General features: G+C 47.0%; 1 protein-coding gene across 2 annotated transcripts; it reads left to right on the forward strand.

The window, feature by feature from the left end:
- Positions 1-10232: 10232 nt before the first annotated feature.
- Positions 10233-23853, forward strand: LOC102562111 (uncharacterized). Of its 2 annotated transcripts, none has more exons than XM_014610329.3 (5): positions 10233-10340; positions 15182-15358; positions 16333-16432; positions 18721-18851; positions 21529-23853. In XM_014610329.3, exons 1-5 carry the CDS (start codon positions 10287-10289, stop codon positions 21805-21807), a joined length of 741 nt encoding a protein of 246 aa, XP_014465815.1. In that variant the 5' UTR covers positions 10233-10286; the 3' UTR covers positions 21808-23853. The 2 variants fall into 2 exon arrangements, with proteins under 2 accessions (XP_014465815.1, XP_019346349.2); XM_019490804.2 differs by lacking the exon at positions 10233-10340 and adding an exon at positions 10478-10794.
- Positions 23854-25602: the final 1749 nt, after the last annotated feature.

The raw sequence follows: 25602 nt of genomic DNA on the forward strand, positions 1-25602 counted from the left end.
GGGGCATTTGCTTTGTTTGCAAAGTTTTTGTTGTTCTTAGAAGCAGAGCTGACACACCTTGTTCAGATGGCCTCCACTAGACAGCCTTTCTAAAAATTGTTCATACCACTTTCAAACTTTTTCCATTCAGGTTGAAATTTTTCATGCTGGGTGCTGCCTTCCACTATTTGTTTAAAATCCCTCTTTTCTTCAAACCCTCAGTCAAGGATGACTTGTCTTATCTGTGCACCTTCTTTCATATGACAAAAACAGCGTCCATATCTTTTATCTTTGTGCGCTTTGGCGTTTTTGTTGATTTGGGAGCTCTTGGCCATCAGAGACATTACCAGGGATCACTGTGTGGAAGTGGCTCTTGTCGATCTCCTCTGTGTGTCTGAAGATGGCTGATAAGGCCTGTCCGGGATCAACAGACTACTGAAGCTCAGACATGTTTTCATGTGGGGTGGGTGGTGCTAGATTCTAGATTTGGCCCAAGACACTTTCTGCCACTCCCATTTTTCCATCTCCTATTGATGTCATGAGGTTTTAAAGTACTGGGATCCTTGCAGCAGACTCTTCCTCCATTTGGGGCGCTCCTGGGCAATAGTCTCCCACCAGTTGACATCAATGTTGCATTTTTTAAGTTGACCTTGAGGATGCCCCTGAAGCACTTTCTCTGCCCTCCTCTTGAGTGCACACCTTGGCTGAGCTGAGAGAATAAAACTTGCTTTGGGAGTCTGGAATCAGACATCCGGATGACATGGCCAGCCCAACGAAGTTGATGTTGGATGATTATCACTTGTGGTGTTTGCTTGCAGGAGGATGCCAACATTGGTACATCTGTCTTCCCTTAACCATTTCCAAGAAGCAGATTAAATCTATTATTTTTATTGCATTAAACAATTATTTTGACTTTTTTATTGATAGCTTAAGTGCCTCCCTACTTTGAAGCAGACTTGAAATTTGGCAGCATAATTTTACCCTGGTGCCAGGAAGATGCTATTTGATGTTACTGTAAAAAGTCTAAATTTGGCATAGTATAAGCCTCTGAAAAATTCCTTCTCAGGCACATTCAGTCAGGAGTTGAGTTGGTTGGCTGCTAAACTGTTCCAAGTGTCTATCTGGACTGAGCATAATATATCCCCTCTGAATTCCCATGCACAAACCAGACTGACCATGTTCCACACCACACAGCTCTTCCCGGCACCTGGACTGCACGCGTGCCATCCTCACCCAGTGACTGAGCCTACTCCATCCCAGGGCTGTTGGGACTGTGCAGAACCTTTCCTGCAATTGCGCAGCCAAACTGAGTTCAGGTATTTGCTAACTTCTGAGCACATCTTTTTCTTTCGTCTTTGATGCAGTCATTTATTACAGGTATGGCTGTGGTTCATTGACCTCTAAACTGGTATCAGTTGTTGTTGCATAAGCTGCTGTACAAACACATTCTCCACCACAGTCTCCATCACTGAAAAGCTTATGAGGTAAAGAGAGGAAATTGGACAAAGGGGAACACTATAAGCCCTGTATTAATATAAGGAACTGAGGCACAGAGATTAAGCTTTGGTTTGCCTAAATAGCAAAAGGGATCAGAGCCAAGAACGGAACCAAAGTTCTCCTTGGTACAGGCGACCCTTGCCATTTGCAAGGGATATGTTCTCGTATCCCCCACAAATGGTGAAATCCATGAATAAGGCACTGCATTTATGAATGCAATCTGCTTTCATGAACGCAGTGCCCCTGGTGCCTGGGAAGGGGGGGGCACAGCTCCAACAGTGGTGGCGGGAGCCCGGCAGCAGCAAGCGTGGAGTTCCCGAGGAGCTCCTATAAGTGTATAAAGTGTATTTAAAATGCGGGTTCAGCATTCGCAAATATTTGAAACCACGAATGCCAAACCTGCAAATAGCAAGGGTTTCCTGTACAAACACACATTTAAAAGTGCACTTTTGGGTGGACTATTTCATGACTAAATAAAAAATCATTTCAATTACCTAATTTTTTTATTTGAAAATATGGTCCCATGTATGTATTGTATATGTATATAAACACGCATCATTCTTATGCTACTATAAACACACATACATGCATTTACATAAATACATATGTGTCCATGTGCATTTGTATATACACACAAATGCACATATCTGTATCTATCAAAATATTATTCTTTCCTGTTGCTCTGTATTGCTAATGCTCAGGTGATACATTACAGCAGCGATAGGTAGTAGTTGAGACTTATGGGGGAAATACATTTTGGAGAGGAATGGAAGGATAATTTAGTTCACAAAAGAAAGGAGGCTTCTCCGGGCAGGGTGCATATAAACCATGAGAGAGCACAGAAGGGTATAAGCACAGGGACCCAGGATGGGCAAGTCTGTGAGAGCCCTGAAAGAGATACAGAACCAATTATGACTTCCAAGAAGGGTCTTGAAATAGGTAGAGGAGCCCTGGTCAGAGAGACAAAAAAAAGAGTAACACATTAAATATCCCTTGCAGCACCCCTGGACAGCAGAGAAGTCTAATACCCCTTGTACAATGAGGAAACCAAACGCAAACCAAAGTTATATGACAGCCAGGTAGGCTGTCCATACATATATAGCTGGACTTCACCCCACCAGTTTCAATTCTGCAACCAGAGTGGTTTAGACATAGAAATCAGAGAGAGCTGAGAAATGTGCACACAAAAGCTGTACTGAAGCTCTGCAGGCTTGAAACAGAGAGCAATACCAAGCCCTGGCCTAGCTGGACCATCCTCCCTGGCGGTGGCAAGTGGCCACAGTGTAGGTTTTTCCTAAGCAATTTGTAATCTTGCCTTTCACATAAGGGGTGGACAAACTCTTAGCAATGGCAGCCTGAATTAATGCAGCTCAGTGCAGAAGTGGGCCACTGATTACAACTTGAAAAATGCTTACCTTGCTACCCCTTCCCCCTAACACATCACCAAATGCACCACCTATTCTCCCTACTGCTGAATTGCTACCAACATCCTGGCTTTTCAGGCCAGATAAAATCACTTGGTAGGCCAGATCTGGCCCAGGAGCTCTACATTTTCAACTCCTGTTCTGCAGAACTGTAGATTTCACAACAAAAAATAGGTGGATTTAGCTGCTATGTGAAATATGCATGCAAGCCAAAATAACTGGTTTGGGATTCTTGCAACATGTTATATCATGCAGTCCATGTAAGTTTCTCTTCATGCTTGTCATCAATAGATTGTTTTCTGGTGTTTTCACCACAAAGAGGTCCTGGGCAGATAGCTGCTTTCTGTGAAATGCTGTTAAACAAGCTCTGCAAAGATTTGCCAAACAGCACTTTCTAATGAGTGAAGTGCAGGACTACTAAGTGAGGAACAGGGAAAACACATGCAACAAATAACACACTAGAAAGCAAACAGCAAATGCAGAAAATATGGTCAGTGATATTCCTGGCTCCAGACAGGTCTTCTCTTCCAGACACGATACATACTAGCACCACCAGAAAAATAATATCAGCTACCTGGGCCAGTGCTCCGATCCAGTACAACCAATGTTAAGTTCCAGTACTCCTTCACTTTCTCTCTTCTATACCTGAAAAACAAGACTAAAATAAATAAATATTCACTCTCTGTCATAACTATCTATCCATCTGAGGTGTTAATACTGCTGCTAATCAGCATGGCATGGATTATCAGTAGTAATGTCATGAGTGGAGTTTATGGAAGTCCCATGCTCTGAGCTTTTTTCCCTGTTTGAGTTATAACCATTATAGAAAGTACCACTTAAGGTGAGGTTAGAGTTTTCCTATGGAAGGAAGGGGAACACAGTGACCAGGGTGTTCTCCAATTCCTAGGAATATCACATTAAGACTCCATTATCAGCCTGCTGCTGAGAAACATGCTTATTTATCAAGTCCCTAAGTTATAAAAAAAAAACAAACTTTCCCTGCAGTCAAACTAATTTTGTGCCTGACTTTCACTTAGATTTAACAAGACACCCTGGAGGGGTTAGGAAAACATCTGATATAGCTGGCCAGACAAACTAGTGCTTCTGTATTATATGTTTGATTGAGATAAAAGCTCATTAGTCATGGCACATTTTCTTTGATGCCCATAACAAAAACAAAATATTAGTTCTCCATTAAGTGTAGCAAGGCAAACTTTATGACACAATATATGATTTCTAACCCATATATATAATCATAGAAAATTAGGGTTGGAGGGGACTTCAGGAGGTCATCTAGTCCAACCGCCTGCTCAAAGCAGAACCATCCCCAACTAGATCATTTTGACCAGGCGTTGCTGAGTCGAACCTTCAAAACCTCCAAGGATGGAGATTTCACCACCTTTCTGGGTAACCCATTAGAGTGCTTCACCACCATCTTAGTGGGAAAGTTTTTCCTAATATCCAAACTAAACTTCCTTTGCTGCAACTTGAAACTGTTGCTCCCTGTTCTGTCATCCGCCACCATTGAGAAAAATCTAGCTCCATCCTCTTTGGAACTCCCCTTCAGGTAGTTGAAAGCTGCTATTAAATTGCCCCTCACTCTTCTCTTCTGCAGACTGAATAAACCCAGTTCCCTCAGCCTCCCCTCAGAAGTCATGTGCCCCAATCCCCAAACCATTTTTGTTGCCCTCCACTAGACACTCTCCAACTTGTCCACATCCTTTTCTATAATGGGGGGCCCAAAACTGGACACAGTACTCCAGGTGTGGCCTCACCACTGCTGAATAGAAGGGAATAATTACTTCCCTTGTCCTACTGGCAACACTCCTACTAAAGCAGCCCAGTGTGCTATTAGCCTTCTTGGCAACAAGGGCACACTGCTGACTCAAATCCAGTTTATTGTTCACTGTAATCCCAAGGTCCTTTTCTGCAGAGCTGCTGCCCAGCCAGTCAGTCCCCAGCCTGTACTACTGCATGGGATTCTTCCATCCTAAGTGCAGGACTTTGCATTTGTACTTGTTGAACCTCATGATATGTCTTTTGGCCCAATCTTTCAATTTGTTTAGGTCATTCTGAATCCTAGCCCTACTCTCCAGCACATATACTACTCCCCACAGCTTGGAGTCATCTGCAAACTTGCTGAAGGTGAACTCCACCCCATCTTCCAGATCGTTAATAATGTTATTGAACAAAACCAGCCCCAGGACTGACCCCTGGGGCACTCCACTTGATACCAGCTGCCAACTAGGCATTGAGTCATTGATCGCTACCCATTGAGCCCAATGATCCAGCCAACTTTCCATCTACTTTACAGTCCATTTATCTAACCCATACTTCCTTGGCTTGTTTGCAAGAATGCTGTGGGAGATGGTATCAAAAGCTTTGCTAAAGTCAAGGTATATCACATCCATTGCTTTTTGCATGTCCACAGTGTGGCATCGCAGTAGGGGGTGCTACTATGCAGAGACACCCACCTCACTGTGCCAGGCCCGAAACCACGCTTCAGGAGTCTCCCCGGGGGAGCCTATGGCCAACCATCCCCCTTCCTAGAGAAGACTGAATTATTTAGTTTTAATCTACTAGCTAGTTTTCTAGTCTTTACTTATAGAGCATCTTCAGGTAGCAGCCTGAAGTCTTTGCTTGATAGCTTCCAAAATGCTGCCGGAGGAAGAAAGCGAGCTTCCCCTCCCCTCAGGAACCTGGGTGACCAGGTTGTACTGGAAAGCAAACAGGTAAAAGAGACAGAGGTGTAGCTGGACTGACCCAAGAAGGGGTGGACAGAGGGGGATTGCTTCACACCCAGTGCCCGTTATCTCACGATAGAAGGCAATCAGGTTGTTCAGGCATGATTTGCCATTGGTGACTGCACGCTGACTGTTCCTGATCACTTTCTTCTTCTCCAAGTGCTTAGAAATGGATTACTTGAGGACCTGCTCCATGATTTTTCTGGGGACTGAGGTGAGGATGAATGGTCAGTAGTTCCCTGGATCTTCCTTCTTCCCTTACTTAAAGATGGGCACTATATTTGCTCTTTTCCAATCATCTGGGACTTTCCCAGATCACCACGAGTTTTCAAAGATAATGACCAGTGGCTTTGCAATCACATCAGCCAAGTCCTTCAGCACCCTTGGATGCATTGCATCCAGTGCCATGGACTTGTACATGTTTAGCTTTTCTAAATAGTCCCTAACTTGTTCTTTCACCACTGAGGGCTGTTCACCTCCTCTCCAAACTGTGCTGCCCAGTGCAGTAGTCTAGAGTTGTCCTCCCCTTTGAATACCGAGGTAAAAAAGGTATTGAGTACTTCAGCCTTTTCCCCCTCATCTGTCACTAGGTTGTCTCCCCATTTAGTAAGAGACCCACACTTTCCCTGATCTTCCTCTTGTTGGTAACACTTGTAGAAACCCTTCTTGTTACCTTTTATGCCCCTTGCTAGCTGCAACTCCAGTTGTGCTTTGGCCTTTCTGCTTTTACCCCTGCATGCCCAAGCAACATTCTTACACTCTTTCCTAATTATCTGTCCAAGTTTCCACTTGTAAGCTTCCTTTTTCTGTTTAAATTCAATGACGAGTTCTCTGCTAAGCCAAGCTCATCACCTGTCTTATTTGCTATTCCTTCTGCACACTGGGATGGTTCATTCCTGTGCCCTCAGTAAGATTTCTTTATAATACAGCCAGCTTTTCTGGACTCCTTTCCCTCTCAGACTGGCTTCCCAGGGGATTGTGCCCCTCAGTTGTCTGAGGGAGTCAAAGGCTGCTTTTCCAAAGGGGAGGGGAGTTCAAGACAAGTGGCTGCTCCTCAAGGGAGCAATCCTAGATGCACAAGCAAAGTCTATCCCATCTCGGAGAAAAGGCAGCAAAGGGCACAGCAGCCCCCTTGTCTCTCCAGGGAACTAGCGGACCTCCTGCATCTTAAAAGGAAGACCTACAGAGGATGGAGGGCTGGAACCACCACCAAGGAAGAATACTCTGCAGTGGCCTGGACCTGCAGAAAGCAAACCAGGAAAGCCAAGGCTGCGATGGAACTCTAACTAGCTACAAATATCAAGGACAATAAAAAGTCCTTTTTTAGATATGTGGGGGGCCAGAGGAAAAGCAAGGGTAATATTGGACCCCTGCTAAACCAGATGGGACAACTAACAACCAATGCCCAGAAAAAAGTGAATTTGCTAAATGGGTATTTTGCGTCCGTTTTTCACCAGTCCCATGGGACGCCCCTGCCCACTGTGGGTCAGGGAGGCCTGGGTGAGGGAGATTCCTGCCCCTCCATCGAAGCTGACCTTGTGAAGGAACACCTTGACAGGCTGGATACCTTCAAGTCAGCCGGCTCTGATGGGTTACACCCCAAGGTACTCAAGGAGCTGGCAAGCATCATAGCTCAGCCCCTGGCACAGATCTTTGAAAACTCCTGGTGCTCTGGTGAAGTGCCCGATGATTGGAAGAAGGCCTATGTGGTGCCTATCTTCAAAAAAGGGAGGAAAGTAGATCTGGCAAACTACAGGCCCATCAGCCTGACTTCTATCCTAGGGAAGGTCTTGGAAAAAATTATCAAAGAGGCCATCCTTAACAGACTAGCTGACAGCAATATCCTGAGGGATACCCAGCACGGGTTGTTGTAGGTAGGTTTGCTTGACCAATCTCATTTCCTTTTACGATCAGGTGACCTATCACCTGGACAAGGGGGAAGAGATTGAGGGCATATATTTCGACTTTAAAAAAGCCTTCAATCTGGTATCTCACTATCACCTCGACCACACCGCAATTCGCTGACTGAGGAATTGGCTTCATGGTAGGACCCAGAGGGTGGTGGTTGATGGAAGTCAATCGTTGTGGTGCGCTGTGATTAGTGGGATCCCTCAAGGCTCTGTCCTAGAACCTATACTTTTTAACATCTTTATCAATGATGTAGACATTGGTGTCAGAAGCAGGCTGGCCAAGTTTGCTGACGACACCAAACTCTGGGGTAAAGCATCCACACCTGAGGACAGGAGGTTGATCCAGACAGATCTTAACAGGCTCATGAAATGGGTGGACGAAAACCTGATGGTGTTTAACACCAAAAAATGCAAGGTTCTCCACCTTGGGAAGAAAAACCTGCAGCATCCTTATAGGCTCGGCAGTGCTACACTGATTAGCACTTCAGATGAAAGGGTCATAACTGACCACAAGATGAACATGAGCTTTCAGTGTGATGCTGTGGCTAGTAAAGCGAGCAAAACACTGGCTTGAATCCATAGATGCTTCTCAAGCAAATCCCAGGACGTCATTCTCCCATTGTACTCATCCTTGGTGAGGCTGCAGCTGGAGTACTGCATCCAGTTTTGGGCTCCACAATTCAAAAAGGATGTGGAGAAGCTTGAGAGGGTGCAGAGGAGAGCCACACACATGATCAGAGGTCAGGAAAACAGACCTTATGATGAGAGGCTGAGAGCCATGGGACTCTTCAACCTGGAAAAGCGGAGGCTCAGGGGTGATCCGGTGGCCACCTATAAGTTTAACAGGGGTGTTCACCAGGATCTGGGAGAATGTCTGTTCACCAGAGTGCCCCAAGGGATGACAAGATTGAATGGTCACAAACTCCTCTGCAACCGGTTCAAGCTGGATATAAGGAAGAACTTCTTTACTGTCTGAGCCCCCAAGGTTTGGAATAGACTGCCACTGGAGGTGGTTCAAGCACCCACTTTGAACACCTTCAAGACACATTTGGATGTTTATCTTGCTGGGATCCTATGATCCCCGCTGACTTCCTGCCCCCAGGCAGGATGATCCTTTGGGGTCCCTTCCAGCCCGAATGTCTATGAAATCTATGAATTCTGAAGTCCAGGATCCATACTCTGCTGCTCTCATTTCTTTCTTTTGTCAGGAACCTGAACTTAATCATCTCATGGTCACTGCTGCTCAAATTGCCATCCACTTCTACATCTCCCACCAATTCTTCCCTAGTTGTGAGCAGCAGGTCAAGACCGGGGCTCGTAGTCAGTCTCTCCAACACTAGCACCATGAAGATATCCCCAATGCTTTCCAAAAGCTTCCTAGATTTCCTGTGTACTGCTGTATTGCTCCCCCAGATGTCAGAGTGACTGAAATCCCCCATGAAACCCAGGCCTGGAAACTTCTGCTAGTTGTCTAAAGAAAGTCTCATCTACCTCGTCCTCCTGGTCTGGTGGTCTACAGCACACACCCACCACGACATCACCCTTGTTGCTCTCCCCTCTGACCTTAATCCAGAGACTTTCAACAGGTTTATTTCCAGTTTCATACTGGAGCTGCGAGCAATCATACAGCTGTTTTATATACAGCACAACATCTCCTCCTCTTCTCCCCTGCCTGTCCTTCCTGAGCAGTTTATACCCATCCATGACCATGTCCCATCATGCGAGCTCCCACTGAGTCTCCATTATTGCAATCACATCATAGTTCTGGGACTGTGCGAGGACTCCCAATTCTTCCTGCTTGTTTCTTACATAGTAAGAAGCTCTTTCATGTAAACTTTTAAACACAGAATTCACCCCTATCAGGTGGGTCACACAACCCTATCAGGTGGGACAACCTCAGTTGCCAAAAGACAAATCCCAACTTGAAGCCATAGTGCCACAAAGAGATTGAACTGGATCGGCACATGGAGCTAACAAATGGTCTGGGATGTTTTCTTGCCTTCTCTCCCCACCACTTCAATCACTCTGAAATGTGTTGCAAATCGTGTCGGAAGGGAAGGCGCCGGCAGAGAAAGAAGAGGCAGGATTTCTTGAAGTGCTCCTAGGAAACCCACCCAAAATATTTCTGGCCATAGAGTCTTCATCTGCTGAGAGATGGTATGGCTTTGTTCAGGGGTCTGAACGAGGGGGCCTCTGGCAATTATAATCAGGCGGTCTTTCCCTGAGGTGCTTACTGGGAGGAGGATTCCTGGCCTGATGCTGAGAGTGGCTAGTTCAGCAGACAAACCGTAAGGCCGGTCCAGTGGACTAACCATAAGGAAGGTCGGCTCGGACTCCGATCCTGATCTGTTAATGAACCGCTGCCTGGCTAGGGCAAGTTTCTTAGCTGAAAAAACATTTCAACTCAAGTGAGAACCCCTGCGATAACAGACAGGGCCTCCTTCCAGCTCACGGGCCCCTCATTCACTTCCTCCTCTGCAAGCAGCACCCTGCGCGACCAGGCAGGGCCCAGCCCCGGGGGCCACCACTTTGCACCCGCCGCTCGCCCTGCAGCCTCAGCAGGGGCATGGCCAGAAAAGCCAGGGGCAGGGTCCCCGCAGCCCCGCTTGGAGGACGCCGGTGACCGGGAGGCAGCGCTGGGCGGGGAGCCGGGCCCGCGGGGCTCCCTCCGGCCCGCCCCGCCCCGCCCCGCCCCGCCCCGCCTGCTGCCTCCCGTCCACAGCTCCCGCGCCATGCAGGGGCTTCTCCTCCGCCGCCTCCTGCCGCCGCGCCGCCCCGCCGGCCCCGTGAGTACCCGGCCGGCCGGGGAATGGCGCCGTGGGGGCCACCGCCGGGCCAGGCCTGGCTGCTCCCGCGGCCCTTCCCGGGGGTGCTCAGGCCTCTGGGGCATGGCTCAGTCGCCCGCGGCGTCCGGCCCGGCCCGGTCCTGCACGCGGATGCCCCCGGTGACTTGTGCTGCAGGTGGCTCTGCCCCGTGGAGGGGAAGTCACTGCTGGGATGAGGAGAGGAGAAGAGAGGTCCGCTGCCATGCAGGGGGAGAAGGCGAGGGCATGCCTGCGGAGCCTAGGCTTCACCTCTGTCTCCAGACCAAGGGGGACGAGGCTCTGCCCCCCGGACTACCGTGCCTCACTGCCTGCTGCGGGGTTGACAGAGGGTTTAAATGTAAAACCAGCTTTTAAGGCTGTTTTATGCCTGGAGCTGGGCACGATTCCAGGGCTTGGCGCCTGCTGTCGTGTATTGGTGCGTGTTCAGAGACCGCGGTCGCCCGTCCAGCGCTGTACAGTGCATGGCAGTGCCATTTTGAACCCGAGGCGCCCGTGCGTTGCAGTGTGAGGGAGGCCAAGTCCAAATGGCCCCCAAATTCAATGAATAGGGATCCCCCTTACTCTGGTGCCCATTCCCGCTGCAACCAATCTCTGCTCCAGTAGCTGTCAGTTGCACCCTTCCTTCCTTCCTTCCTTACTGTTGCACCAACTCTGTCCTCAAAAGGCCCCAGGACTGTCTCCTGTCCCTACAGTTTGGGTGCTGTCTTCCCTTGGCACTCATGTTGTTAACCTTTGACCAGCACTCCCGTCCCTGTTTTTTTTATTATTTGTCCCCAGTAATCAGTTGTCACCTTTTCTGTAGCCTCCCCATCTGGGGGAAGCCAGTAGGTTACTTGGTGGGCCTGGGCCTTGGCCCACATCCCTCAAGGTGACAGTGGCAGCATTGGCAATGCGTAGGGGGTGCACGTGGGTGTATGTGCACCCCCTGAAATTGGCTGTGCACCCCCTGGAAGTGCCAACCATGAAACCAGAAATTCACTTCTGATCAGCTGCTGGGGGATCCCCTCCCCCCCCCCCCCATCAGCGATCTGGTGTCCCCCCTGACTTGGGAGGCACCAGTCACCCATGAGTGGTAGGTCTGGACTCCCTTTTCTAACACTACCTTCCCCTCCCAGAAAGCAGGAAACATGAAAGTCTTGTGAAGAAGGAGTCAAGGATACCATTTTCTCCAGAGAAGGGACCTGGGGAGTAGTGAGAAGCATAAGCCTATTAGCTCTGCTCCCCACTCAGAGGATTGGCTTAGCTGTCCCCTCCCCTACCTGCATTCCCTTGTCAGCTACCCTGCTGCTCCCTGCCCTGGCCTCTCCCTTCTTCCCTGCAAGGGGGCCCAAATCAGAGGCCAATCAACTGCATCCTTCAGGACACTGACATAGATTGTAGTGCAGGGACATGGGCTGTGCTGTCCCCCATGCAGGAGATGCTGCTTAGTGCCCTCCTGCCAAGAGATGTGCAAGAAGCCTAGGGGGCATTTTACATCCGTGCTGGGATGAATTTAGGATAATCCACCACCTGCTTCAATTCTGTTCTGAAATTCACTCTTCTTTTTTTTTAATTTTAATAAATGGAATTAGAACCCATGAATGAATCAAGGGATGGGAGAAGGAAACTTTTAGAAGCAAGAATGAAGCCCTGGAAGTGGATTGCTTCTGAAAACAATCCAGTAGGGTCCCTAAATAAAGTAATAGGAGGGTTACAAAATGTCCAGTGGGTTGATACATTTTCTTCTTCTCTGACTTCTATAGGCTTTCATTATGGAAAAAGGTCTCTTAGTGTAATAGTTAGCTACAAAGAGTCCAATGCTGCAAATACCTCAGGGGCATGGGCTAGTGGATGCAGCAGGTGAGTCAGCAACCCTTAAGAAACCTCTGGGTCAGCAACCTTTAAGAATGGCAGGTCACCACCACGGGCTGCTGATTCCTTCCACAACACCCCCCTCTGCAGCAACACCCCCCTCTGCAGTCCTCAAGCCCTCCCTGCTCTGTGCTCTGCTTACCCTTGCTGCCAGTTTCCATCACCAGTGGTGATAGGGAGTGAAGAATTAGGCAGTGTGGGTAAGCGGAGGCTGCAGTAACAGGGTGACAGAGCACCCCTTGGCAGAGAGTACACCTGCTGGATGTGGCAGAGGAGTTCAGTGGCATGCAACAGAGGAAGGCATGGCACAGGGCAGAAAGGTGCCCATGCCACCATGTGCAGCCACTTCCTTTCCCTCCCTGCACCGTGCTGTGGGCCATCTTCAGTCTCTTCACAGGCTGGATCTGGCTGGTGGGCTGTGTTGCTGACTCCTATTGTGCAGTATTTCCAATGTCAGCAGGCAGGGGAGAATTTTGCCCTTCCTGATTTTATGGAAATTAGATGTGTGATCATGGACAAGCAGTACTCATCCCATGCTGACTGGGTTAGGGCCTCATAGTCCATTGTGGCTGGAGGAGGCCTGTGGAGTTGTGCATGGAGTTAGAGCAGTGGTGGGCAATTATTTCAGGTGTAGGGCCACTTACCAAATTTTGGCAAGCTGTTGGCCACATGGGGTGCCCTGCCTCTGGTCACCATCTTGTGACCAGAAGTCCTGCCCCCTAAGCCCTGACCTTTGCCACCAGAAGTCCCTCCCCTTGCCCCCTGGAAGTGGTCCTTTCAGCAAAGGGTTTTGCCATCTCTGAACCAGAAAAATACCAAATTATATTCTAATAAGCAAGTATCTACAACATTAATTTGATTAAAAAACTATTTCTGCCCTGGATGACATGTTTTTGTGTAGTGTACATAGAGGTGATTGTGCTTAAAATGAAGTCTTACTCTTGTATATTGTGGTGGGGTGGGTATAGTTTTGTGGGGGGTTGTGGGTATGTGGGGTATGGGGGAGCCTGTGGGTGTGTGTGTGGATATGTGGGGTGTGGGTGGGTATAGGGATTGTGGGGGGTCCTGTGTTTGTGGGGGAGGGTGTCTGGGATATGTAAGGGAGTATGGGTGTCTGCGTGTATGGCAGTGCAAGGGGGGTGCATGTGGAACTCCTCCTACAAACACACACACACAGAGTCCCTCCCTACACACACACACACACACACACACACACACACACACACACACACACACGGGTACCAGCACAGGCCCCATGCTCCCATAGTCTGGTGATGCAGCCAGGAGCCACTGGTGCTGGATCTAACCACCGGCCATAGGCTGCCAACTCAGTCTAAGCAATTTAATGTTTATTTCAAAATAGTGATTAATAGTGAAACAGTGATTAATAGTGAATCTCCACAAGGGTATAGGGGTGACTCTGGATTACATAATGAAAACAATAGTTGAAATTTTAGGCTGCAGGGGTAGGCGGTTAACCTTCTTTTCTGGGAGAAAAGGGGAAAACAGTCAGTATGCAGTGGGAGAAAGTCAGGAAAAGCTACATTTTATTCCTGGCACTGCCACTGACTGAGGGACCTTGGCAAATGATTTAATCCCTGGTCCCTCAGTTTTCTGTTTATAAAATGGTGATGCTGCTGCATGTGGAAAAAAGATGGATTTAGAAGGAGAAAAAACCTGAGTTGAGGAGTCCTTAGCGTTGTTTGTTATTCAGAGAAGTCTTTCAGGCCAGCCCCTTGCTGTATTGCACAAATATTTCGATCAAAAGCATCCAGAAATAACTTGATACCTTGATGTAATGCATGACAAAGGCTCCAACACTCAGGTGTCATCATAAGCACAAGGGGGGAAACATTCAATTCACTTTATTGGGCATGATGCATGTCCCTGGCACAGGGCACCACCAGGATTGCATCTTGGGATCCAAAGCCACTCATTGGAGTTCTGCCCACTTCTACTAGTAATTAATTTAACTCCTACCCTGACACTGTGCACTTTGACTGAGTAAATAATTTGATAGCTTTTTTTCTTGTAATCTACTACAGTGGTATGGTTATTTTATTAATTTGGAAGAACAACTCTGTTATTTGTACTTCAGAGGCATGCAGCATATACATGGAAAAGGAAAAAGAGACGGTGGCACACAGGCATCATTATAGAGTCACTCTTAACGCAGAATCACCAAGAGGTCCCAGTGGAAAGCTAGGCCCCATTGCACTGGAAATGCTACAGGAACATAGTGAGAGGCAGTCTTTGCCATGGAAAGCTTATCATTTAAGCAGGGTGGGAGGGGAAACAAAGGCTGAGAAAGATCAAGTGACTTCCTGGGTTTCATACAGCAGGGCAGCAGCAGAGCTAGGAATGGAACCCAGCTCTTCTTGTCTGATGGTCTGTTACCTAAGCTAGTGATTTGGATTGGCCTGCTCTTGTGAAGCTGAGAGTGGATAACTGACAGCTGATAACTCCTGCAAAGGTCCTGGCACAAGGCTGCACCGCATGTGCTAGCATATGCACAGGAAGCAGCCTGGGCATCTTCATCTGGTGCTGTGGATGGGTTTGTTTGCTCTGTGAATGTGGTCTGCTGCTTCAGTTGCAGAGATAGCATATGTAGAACTACCTCAGGTGTCCCTGCTGCCTGAAAAACAGGAAGGTGCAAGTCTGTGGGACTGGGCAGGGACCTGGGGAGTGGTCATGGGACAGCAGATGTGGGTCAAGAGGTAAGTGAGCCATGGGCTGTGCAGGGTGCTGGAAGTGGGGTGCAGGGTCAACAAGGTAGAGAACCACTGCTGTAGACCATGCAGTCTTCCCGTGATAGACTCGCACTCTTTTGCACTAGTGACTGTGGCATATGTGGCTCCTCAGGGAGGATCAGGACAGAGGTGTGGAACACAGACCACTGGAATAACAGTGAACCTGCCAGCTAACTAGACATTTCCCCTGTCTCTGTTTAGGCCCTTCCTCTCCTTCTGTTGGGAGGTCTTCAGGGAAGAACCCAAGCTGTAGCTGCAAGCCATGCATACAGTACACAGGAGGAGAACCCCACCAGACCAGTTGGGAGGTACCCAATACCTAATAAAAAGGACATGCCCTTCGATATAGTGGAGCTCATGGAGGAAGTTGAGAGGAAGGTAAGAAGATCCTGCCGTGAAAACCTCTCTTGTTGGGGAGGATCCAGACTCTCTGAGTTCATGGCTTTCCTGGATCAGAGCCAGGCATGTTCTTTCTGTCTCACTCCTAGAACAGTAATTCTCAAGCAGGGTGTTGCAGGATTCTTTTTAGGGTGACATTCAATATTAGCACTGTTAGGTATACAAACATCTACATATCATGCACAAGATAAATCCAGAGATTTCAAATAGGAATCCATAGTGTCAAAGACATTCTGACCTACTGTGTTCTTTCTGTGTTCTCTGCAAGAGAAGACTTGCTCTGTTATTTTTCCATAGTCAAAAAGATAAGTGAAAGCTAAGAGCTAGCATTTTCCAAGAAATGCCTTGAGTGTAACAAGAGTTGCCTTGAATCCCAAAAGGATGAGTACCACTGCTATAGAACCACCTTCCTGATGGTGTTTCCCTTCTCTCCCTCCCTGTACTGTGCGCCACCTCAGTGAAGGAAGACCTTGGCTAGGTTTTACAAGAGCCTTGACCCATCCATCTTAGCTTTTTCCAACTGGGAAATGGGCTCTTCTGCTCCTTCCAGCTATGGCTGTAGTGACCCCTGGTAGAATTTACCAGTCATGTGCTGGTAATTCCTTATTCCTGGTTCAATTCCTTATTGAACTAGGCTGTTTATAACATGTTTCCCTCCTGTATCTCTTGAGACCTCTACCCCAAAGACACTCGCACTTTTTTGTCCTCCTGGATTGGTGCTAACAGGATCTCTAGGTCTGACTGACAGGGTGAATCAGCAGAAACAGGTCTGCCTCTGCACCTAGGCTGCTGCCACTCTTAGTTATTTGTAATAACCACAGGATCCAACAGATTATGCTGCTAGTAAAGTGGCGCATAGGCCCAAGTGCATTTTTAGCACTGACCCATTTGTATTGTGTCCTCTGCAGTAAGCTTACAGCTATTGACATCTCTTCTCTTTAATCCCTGAACAGACTGGATTTTTGCCTAATGTGTTCAAAGTGATGTCTCATCGGCCTGAAGAATTTAGAGCATTCTTTGCCTATTACAATGCCATTATGAACAAAGAGACAGGTAAACTGTGCAGCCCCTTTGAAACTGCCCTTAATGCCAGATTCAGAAGCTGCAAACATGTAAGCCCTGGCCCCTGGATTTTACAAGTGCTGCAGTCAGTAGAGACTACATGTCCCAGCAGGCAGTGACAGCACACTATTCACAGAATGTGATCTGGCCAATCTGCATAAGAAGCTTTCACATATGCTTCTTCCAGCCCGTATTGTGCAGTGACTCAGGCTTTTAGCAATGGTGGCCCTGGTTTCAAACTAGCTGTTATAATGTGATGCTTTTTTCACAGTGTTTTGAATGCGTCTATAATTGAAGATTGAGGTGCCAGTCTGCTCATGCTACATGGATAGGCTACTTTAAGCTGGTACATGTGCAGTGAAGAACTTTTTAAACTTCATGGAAATGGTTTAGAAAATATTGCTGTCAAAACCCTTCTGTGCACACTGGATTTTTGGTGGGAGGTGAGCTGAGGCGACAGGGGTGTCCTCTTTTATTTTACTTGGAAGATGTTCCCTTAAAATCAGAAACTTATGAAAAGGCTTGAAAAATGTAATGGGTAGAGGCAAATCAGAAGAGTTGTCTGTTTCAAAGGGAAGGCGGGTGGGTGCCTGTAACGATCTGGTGGCAGTGCACTGGTGAGGCCATACCTGCATTTCCCACCACGGTATTCTCTCTGTTCTTTGTTTGACGCTTTATGTCTTGTAGAAGCTGCCGGCCAGTAGTTATCTGATAAGTATGAAGCCCGTTCTAGATGGATCCTCCTTCCCTAGCAGCAGGCCCAATGTCTCTTGGAAAATACCACAGAATTAGCTAACACTGAACTTTATTTATAGAAAAGAATATTCTCCCTATAGTTTCTCTCTCTGCTTCACTGTAGCAGTTCTTCCTAGAGTCTTCCCTAGTCCTGTCTTGCCTACCTTCTTGCTACAGATTTTGAAGAAATGTATATAACCTCCTACTTTTCGCTGCTTTGCAAGATGGTAGTGAACCCCTCCAGCAGTTATGCAATACTGACGTGATTTCAGTCTTCCAGTTCCCCATGTTGCTTGTGAAGGCATCGGTGGAAAGTAAGACTGATGAGAGTTTTGTTTATCACACTGATGATGTTTTGGAAGCTGTCAGCAGCCAACAGGGGCTCAGGGGCATGGATCTGTACTGACTGGCATTGGGAAAGCTGCCTTCCCCACCATAAGGGCTAGGAACTCAATAAAAAATGGAACTCTACAATATTTGACTTCCACAGAGAACCTGACTGTGGGCGCATCTACACAAGATCCTTATTGCCCATTGGGCTAATTCTACCATGCTGGCAAAAACCATGCTAATTCACTAATGTACTGTACATTAGTCTAATGGGCATTAAATGTCACCTAGAAAGTGTTCATCTGTGCTAATGCACACTAGTGCCAATTACAGCACATTACTGAATGTGTAGACATGCCCTGTGAGTTGTCCACTTCATCTATGAAGTGCTGTTTTCAAAGTCTCCTGCTATGAATTGTCATGGTGAACAGGGAATATGAGCTCTTAATGTGAGCCAAGAGAAATCCTAAAACCTGCCTTGTCATTCTGTGATGCATGCAAATTACCAGGTTTTGTATTTATATTAATTGGAACACAGATTGGATTCCCAGGTTGTCTTTGACCAACAAGAGGCTCTGGTAGCAAGTTGTCCATGCTATTCAAACTCCTCCCAAGAATTATAAATGAAGCCACACTCTCTAGAAGCTTGGTGGAAGTGATTGCTATACCATTTTGCTTGTTATAAAATATAATCTTGAATCCCCAGCCTCAGAGGAAGCTCAGTTTTTTCTATTTTGCCTCCTGCTCATTTCCCCTTTTGACAGCAAAGTCTGTCTGGGCCACCAGACCCTGTAGCACTGTTTGCCCCAAAAGAAAGATTATAATAAAAAATGAACTGCTTCAGAAAACTCTTCAAACTCTTTAATCATTTAACTCAGATTGCACCCAGAAAAGTGGACACATAAGTAATTTGACTCATATGCTTAAGTGTTTGCAGGATTATCCATGGACCAAGTCTGCAGTTCTTACCTAGTCAGACCTTAAATAAGACTGTCATCTGAGTGAAAGCAGCAGGATTTGGCCCTCTCTGCATAAAAAGTCTGTATAACAAAATTGGTCATGCTTTCCTTCATCCCTGTGTATGTGCTAATTGGTGATCTTCCACCACTTCTTATTTGCTAGTACCTGGGTATATTTTCTTTCCTGGGTATATTTGTAACAAGAAAGAAAGTTTCTTGTTGAAAGTCACCTTAGAGATTTTTTCTCCCCCTCAGGAAGACTTAGCAAGGCGGACAAAGAGCTCATCATTGTGGCTACAAGCATGATTAACAGATGTCCATACTGTGTCACTGCACATGGGGCTTTGCATCGAATATACTCTAAAAAGCCGACATTGGCCGATCAGGTGGGTATTTTTTAAAGAAACTAGTTTCTGAGAATATCAGAACTAGCTGGTAGAGGCTTTACCTGCCTTACATACTGCTTTGAGGTATGAAAAATGTATGTGCATCTCTTTTTACTTGGTGTTAAAGATGTCAAAGGTTTCAGTCCCACATAGGTATAAAGTAGGGCATGAGTAGGATTGTACTTCAGTTCTCTTTGCCCAAGCATGTCCCTTTGTTTCTTTGCTCATGACTGGGTTGTCCTTTCCTAATAGCTGACACATGGAACTTAAACTGCACATAGTGGCTGGTTTAAGTTGTTATCTAGTCCACCTGTGACTCCACTGACCATGCAAATCTTCCTCAAGGTGATGGTGCAGCTAGCATTACAGTGACAGAAAAGTTCTAAGATTAATAGTGCGGGGGGGGGGGGGGGGGGGGGGTGTCCATCCCTGACAGCCTGTCTGTTCGGGCTTTGCACTGACAATGTGCATGGCCTCTCTGGAGTTCAGAAAATAAATCCCCTTCTCTCCCCATCTTGTATGGAAGTTTTGCTCAGTGGAGTTACATGGCCTGTTGGTCATGTTGGTCACAACCGCACCCACTCAACTGCTTTGAATACATCTACTACAAAGCAATGCAGCCTGCTGGGAAAGTAGTGTCTCCTTTCCATGGCCATCCCATTCCCCACCTTGCACTGCTCAGCTGGATTGCCACAGTCCTGCTGCACTCATTTCATGACAAAGAGTAAGACGCATAGCAATGGCTTGAAATTGCAGCAAAGTATGCTTTTCTTCACTGTTAGAACAGTAAGGCAGTAGAATAGATTTCCTAGGGAAGTTGTGGAAATTTCCTTCCTTGGGGATTTTCAATAAGAAGTTAAATAAGCCTTGGTTAGGGATGTTTTAGGAGAAGCTATGCTGAGCATGTGCTTCAAAGAGCAACACTTGACAGTCCAAGAGCTGCCCACTTATGGATCACTGGGAGATAATCAGACTAGCTCTAGTCCAGAGCAGATGGATATTGGTGAGGACAAATGCCCAGCAGCAGAAGAATGAAGCAGAGCTCCACACCTGGCTTAGTTACAAAAGGAGAGTAAAGGAATTGGGAAAGGTTTATGGAGGAGAAGGACCATAGAAAGGGGTGTGAAGTGTGGAGTTTTTTGCTGTTCTCAGGTTACAGAATAGAGTAGAGGGTGTTTGTTTTTTCACTACTTGCTTCTGAACTTAGCTGGTTGCTACATTGAGCAAGGAAGGAATTTTTTCCATGTTTCCCCTGCTGTTATGGCCCATGTCTGGTTTTTTGGAGGTTTTTTTTTTTTTTTTTGGGGGGGGGGGGGTGGGTGGGTTAGTCTTAGAAACATTGAATGTTGGCTGCAGCCAAGGCTGGGGATTTTGCCTGGGGTATGCTGATGCCCTTCTGGAACTAAAACCCAGAGATTCCTGGTTAGGGGGTGTTGTCCCATTGCCCACTCAGGCAGCTGATCACATTTAGGGTCAGGAAAGAATTTTACTGCACTGCCAGATCAGCATGGCCTTGGGGACAGGGGGGATCGCCTTCCTGTAATGGGGAGGAAGAAGAGCTGCATGGTTCTCTTCCTTGGATCTCTTGAGTATATTTGACAATGGTTGCAGTGACAGGACATTAACAGCCCTCCTCCCCGTCCTTTACATGTGGCCAGTTAGGATGTTTTGGGGCAACATAGTTGTGTGACCCGGTTATTTCTCTAGTTTTTAGCAATAGGTTAGATAAGCATTTATATGGGATTGTTTGGATAGGGATGATCTTGCCTTGAGCAGAGGGTTGGAGTAGGTGATCTCCTAAGGTGCTTTCCAGCCCTTTTCTATGAAGTCTGAATTTGAAGGACTAAATTTGAAGCTGCTTCTGTAACAACAGATAGATACATACACAAGCCTAAAATTGACCAGTCCAGCAAATAGAGAGAAAACTCAGACCTTTGCTTGGTGCTTGGAGAGCCAGGGAGCAAAAATGATGGCAAATTGCCTTTGCATATCCCCAAATTCTCAAGTGGGCTTGCATCTTCCTGAACCATGTCATAACTTAATAGCTTTGCCCTGATTTTTTTTGTCAGAAGTGCTGACCTATCTATGGTTTCCACTGCCCACAGCTGGAGTTGTGGCTCTGCATTTCTGACTGTTGGGGCAGTGAAGTCAGAATTAGTGACGCAATGACCCTAAATCATTCACAACTCTAGAAAATGATGTTCTTTGTTTTCCCTTTGCTGCCACTGTGCCATTATAGTACCAACATATCTTCTAGAAGGAAACATCTCCTTTAAAGCATGGGTTTCTAACTGGTGGGCCGCAGGCTACATGCAGTTTGCAAGGGATTAATCTGCTTCCACCCACGCAGCTGCTGTTCCCCACACCGCTCTGGTTGCAGCAGCCAAGGCTGGTGTCTCTGGGCTCCCCCTCCCTCTTCCACCTTATATTCCCTTTCCCAGGGACTGGTGCTATGCGGTGTAGTGGTGGCAGGGGAGCGGGGGGAGGGAAGTGCCTTGCACACACAGTGCAGTGGGAGAATGTGTCTTATGACATTTGGAGCGTATCTTAGTTCCTCAGTGAAACAAAGTGTAGAATCCAAGTTCTTCAGTTTGCCCAGTTGTGCTGTTTACAATCCCTAAATGCATGTTTCCTTCATACACACATATGCACACTCATCTATTGGACTTTCTTACAGGTTGGTGTGAATTGGCAACTGGCTGATCTAAGTGATCGGGAGAAAGCAATGCTGGAGTTTGCTGTAGCAGTTAGTCATGCTGAAAATATAACTGAAGAACACTTCCAAAAGCTGGAGGCACATGGGTTTGACCAGGAAGATGCCTGGGACATAGGAACAATCACTGCTTTTTTTGCCATGTCTAACCGTATAGCTCACTTCACTGACATGCGTCCAAACCAAGAGTTCTACACCATGGGCAGAATACCGAAGGAGAAGGAAAAGGCAGAAACTTCCTAACACTGCTGTGATGGCTACAGCTTAATATGGAGACATACCACATTCTTAAATGCCAAGGCTTACTGGCTGCATCTACACAAGACACTGACTGCACAGTTGTTACTGTACAGTCATTTAGTCCTTGTATAAACAAGAACTAAATGACTGTGCAGTAACTGGAGTTACTGCGCAGTAGTGTCACCAAATGGCTTTTTTGTGATGCTAACTGCGCAGTAGGCCGAAACTACTGCGCAGTAGCATCACATCACGCTTGCTGCCATGCGACGCTACTGCACGGTAGTCACAGGCTACTGTGCAGTCAGTCTTGTGTAGATGCAACCACTGAATATGTAAAAGGTGCAGGTTAAAACTAGATTGTCACCAGAGATCAGATGGGAAATGGACTTTGCTTCACTTCAATGAACAAAAATCTAGGAAGGTGTTTCAACAGCTTGCTAATTGCCAAACCTTGTCATAAAACTGTGTTTTGAGTGTGATAAAGTGTCTGGGAAACATGCTGTGATTTATGAATATGCTGTTAAGCAACTTTTTCATCACCTCCATACTGTTTGAGTGAATACAGAACGGGCTTTTATATATACAGTACAACACAATTTTCATGTAGGTTGTAATAATTTCTTATAGTAATTTTGCTAACGATCTGAGATTTGTCTATAAATAAAGATAAGGGAAGAGGGGTTAGCATCTTTGCCTTTCTCAACCTTGTTAATTTGTTCCTGCAGTGAGGACCTAATGCTGCCTGTGTAACATTATAATCAGTTCAGTGGGGCATTCTTTCAAGCAAGATTGGGGGAAGAATCAGTGCAAGCCTGACCCATGTCTCGGTGATTTCAGTGGAAAATGTCTGGTTGGCTTTTTGGGGAGTTAGAGCAAGCTAGAGCAAGGCTGAACCAGAGCTCTGTAGTAAAGGCCTTAAAGAGAAATTTTTATAAGAGCAGTTTTTATGCCAGTAACAACAGCTAAGGTGAAATGGCTTTTTTTTTAATGGATCAAGATGAAAAAATTCTAATGCACTGAAGAAAAAAATAAGGGAGAAATTGCATGCATGACCAGTGTTGCCATCTGATGTTTCTCTTAAAGCTCCATCTCCCCGAGTCAACTGATTATGTGAGGATCTCACTAGGTCACTGTTTAGAAAAGTAAGTTTCTGTCCCAGGGTTGTGGGGAAAACCTTGAAAATGTGAATTCTAATGACAAAGACATGAGGAGGCAAATAAAGAGAATCCAGTACTTATTTTAGTACTGAGCCCTTGCAATTTAGTGCATTGCAAAAATATTCCTTTCTCCAACCTGTTTCTCTCACTTCTTTTTAGTAGGCAGGCCCCACACCCCAGTTACTATGAAACATGAGAGAAAGTGTGTGGGGAAATGAGAAAGGTGGGAACCAGGGGTCCTGTCTTATGCATGTTGAAGATAAAAACCTGACCTTTAACCCTCGATCTAATTGCATGTGTCAAAACCCAAAGCTCATCTTTGCTCACAGCTGGGCTCAGCAAAGCCCGGTGCATTCTCCACGGTGTGCAGTGGTCACGCAGGTGCTAGGTGCCTTATTTGATGCACACAGGCTGCATGGTGTGGAATCAGAAAAAATATATGCCTTAAACTTTGATTATTTTAGTTATAAGATGACATAACCGCTTTGTGTAGAATTGCTGGCTCTGTACAGTAGAACAGATAAGGGCAAGTGTTTGTTCTTTGTAACTCTTCTGCAAATGCTTCGCTCACCGCGGCCTTGAAGGTAGCAAAAAAAAAGTATGTACAAAGTAGATTTCCAGGTGCAAGAAGGAGGTTTGTGAACTAACCTCACCTCCCCCATAATTCCCATCCTGATTACAGCAAAGAAATAATGAAGTAATATTATAGCCGCTTTTCATGCTAATTTCACTATATGATCACATGAGTTGTAAGCGACTGTTAAAAAGTATATAAGCCTCCTGATTTTGCTCTTGGGGGGGGACCCCTTCCAAGTGCTTGGGAAATCCATGTCACTTTGGAACTCCCCCTACAGCTGTAGTTTCTTTTGAATAAAAGCTTCTGCTGACCTGACCCAAAAGTACTCTGTGTGTGTTTCCACGACAATGGGCATGAGCCCACAGAGAAACTGCTCCCCTCCCTCTCCCTTGTCTTGAGAAAGGGTCACTAATTATGCAGCCACCGATTCTAGAGAAAAGGAATGTGCAAGCCAGGGCAGGAGTGGTGGTTGGGGGTTAGTAACATGGACTCCAAGGAGGAGTCACTGAGCAGAGTGCAGTAGCCAGCACCCACAGGCCCACCAACGAGTCCAAGAAACCAGTGGATACTGCCTAGTGAAACATTGCCTGGGACTGTGAGGGGATGAGGGACAAGAAGACGACCTTGCAGTCACAGGGGGTCTATCCCAATAAAGCCTCCTTCCTGGCAAGGTGGCAAAAGCAGGCAGAGCAGGGCCAGATCCCAGCGCTTCAGGCATGCAGGGGAGCTTCTGGCCAGGATGCTGCCAGTGGAAGCTGCTCTCAGCTCTTGCCCCGAGCTGTAGAGCCCCCATGGCACCTCACCCCTTCTCCTTCATAGAATCATAGAAAATTAGGGTTGGGAGAGATCTCAGGAGGTCTAGTCCAACCCCCTGTTCAAAGCAGGACCATCCTCAACTAGATCGTCCCAGCCAAGACTGTCTAGCCAGGTCTTAAAGACCTCCAAGGACGGAGTTTCTACCACCTCTCTGGGTAACCTGTTCCAGTGCTTTACTAGCCTCCTCATAGTTTCATAGTTGGTAGGGTCGGAAAGGACCTGAGGAGATCATCTAGTCTGACCCTCTGCTGTGGCAGGAAAGAGTACTGGGGTCAAACGACCCCAGCCAGATGTTCGTCTAACCTCCTTTTAAAGACCCCCAGGGTAGGAGCCAGCACCACTTCTTTTGGAAGTTGGTTCCAGGTCCTAGCCGTCCTGACAGTGAAATAGCGCTTCCTAATGTCTAGCCTGAAACTACCCTCCGCTAGCTTGTGTCCGTTGTTTCTTGTAACTCCTGGGAGTGCTCAGGGGAACAGGGACTCTCCCGATGCCTGCTGGTCCCCGTTGACTAGTTTGCAGACTGCCACTAGATCCCCTCTCAGAGTTCTCTTTTGGAGGCTGAACAGCTTCAGGTCCCTCAGCCTCTCCTCATAGGGCCTGCCCTGCTGACCCCTGATCATGCGGGTGGCCCTCCTTTGGACCCTCTCCATGTTGTCCACATCCCTCCTGAAGTGCAGCTCCCAGAACTGGACATAGTACTCCAGCTGCGGCCTGACCAGTGTCGCATAGAGGGGGAGGATCACCTCCTTGGACCTGCCTGAGATGCATCTGCGGATGCACGACAAGGTATGGTTGGCCTTCCTGACTGCATCCCCACACTGTCGGCCTATGTTCATTGTGGCATCAATGATGACTCCAAGATCCTTTTCTGTCTCAACGCTGGCAAGAAGGGAGTTCCCCAGCCTGTAGGTGTGCCGCTGGTTCTTCCTCCCCAGGTGCATTACCCTGCACTTGTCAGTGTTGAACCCCATACTGTTCTCTTCAGCCCACCCCTGTAACCTGTCTAGATCCGCTTGCAGCCTGTTCCTTCCTACTAGCGTACCCACTTCCCCCCGCGTCTTAGGGTCATCTGAGAACTGGAACATGGTGCTTTCTACCCCCTCGCCCAAGTCACTGATGAAGATGTTGAATAGTGCGGGCCTGAGGACTGAGCCCTGGGGAACCCCAATGCCCACATCCCTCCAGGTTGAATAAGACCCATCTACCACCACTCTCTGGGTGCGGCCCTCCAGCCAGTTAGTGACCCAT

This window comes from Alligator mississippiensis, chromosome 3 (genome assembly GCF_030867095.1).
Source record: "Alligator mississippiensis isolate rAllMis1 chromosome 3, rAllMis1, whole genome shotgun sequence".
NCBI classification, from domain to species: domain Eukaryota; kingdom Metazoa; phylum Chordata; order Crocodylia; family Alligatoridae; genus Alligator; species Alligator mississippiensis.

What these genes read in the sequence shown, in the direction of transcription:
- LOC102562111 (XM_019490804.2), top strand. Translation starts at nt 10,552, where the DNA reads ATGAGGAGAGGAGAAGAGAGGTCCGCTGCCATGCAGGGGGAGAAGGCG. An exon ending in GCGCCTGCTGTCGTGTATTG is followed by an intron (nt 10,795 to 15,181) that starts GTGCGTGTTCAG and finishes GTCTCTGTTTAG; the next exon opens with GCCCTTCCTCTCCTTCTGTT. An exon ending in TGGAGGAAGTTGAGAGGAAG is followed by an intron (nt 15,359 to 16,332) that starts GTAAGAAGATCC and finishes ATCCCTGAACAG; the next exon opens with ACTGGATTTTTGCCTAATGT.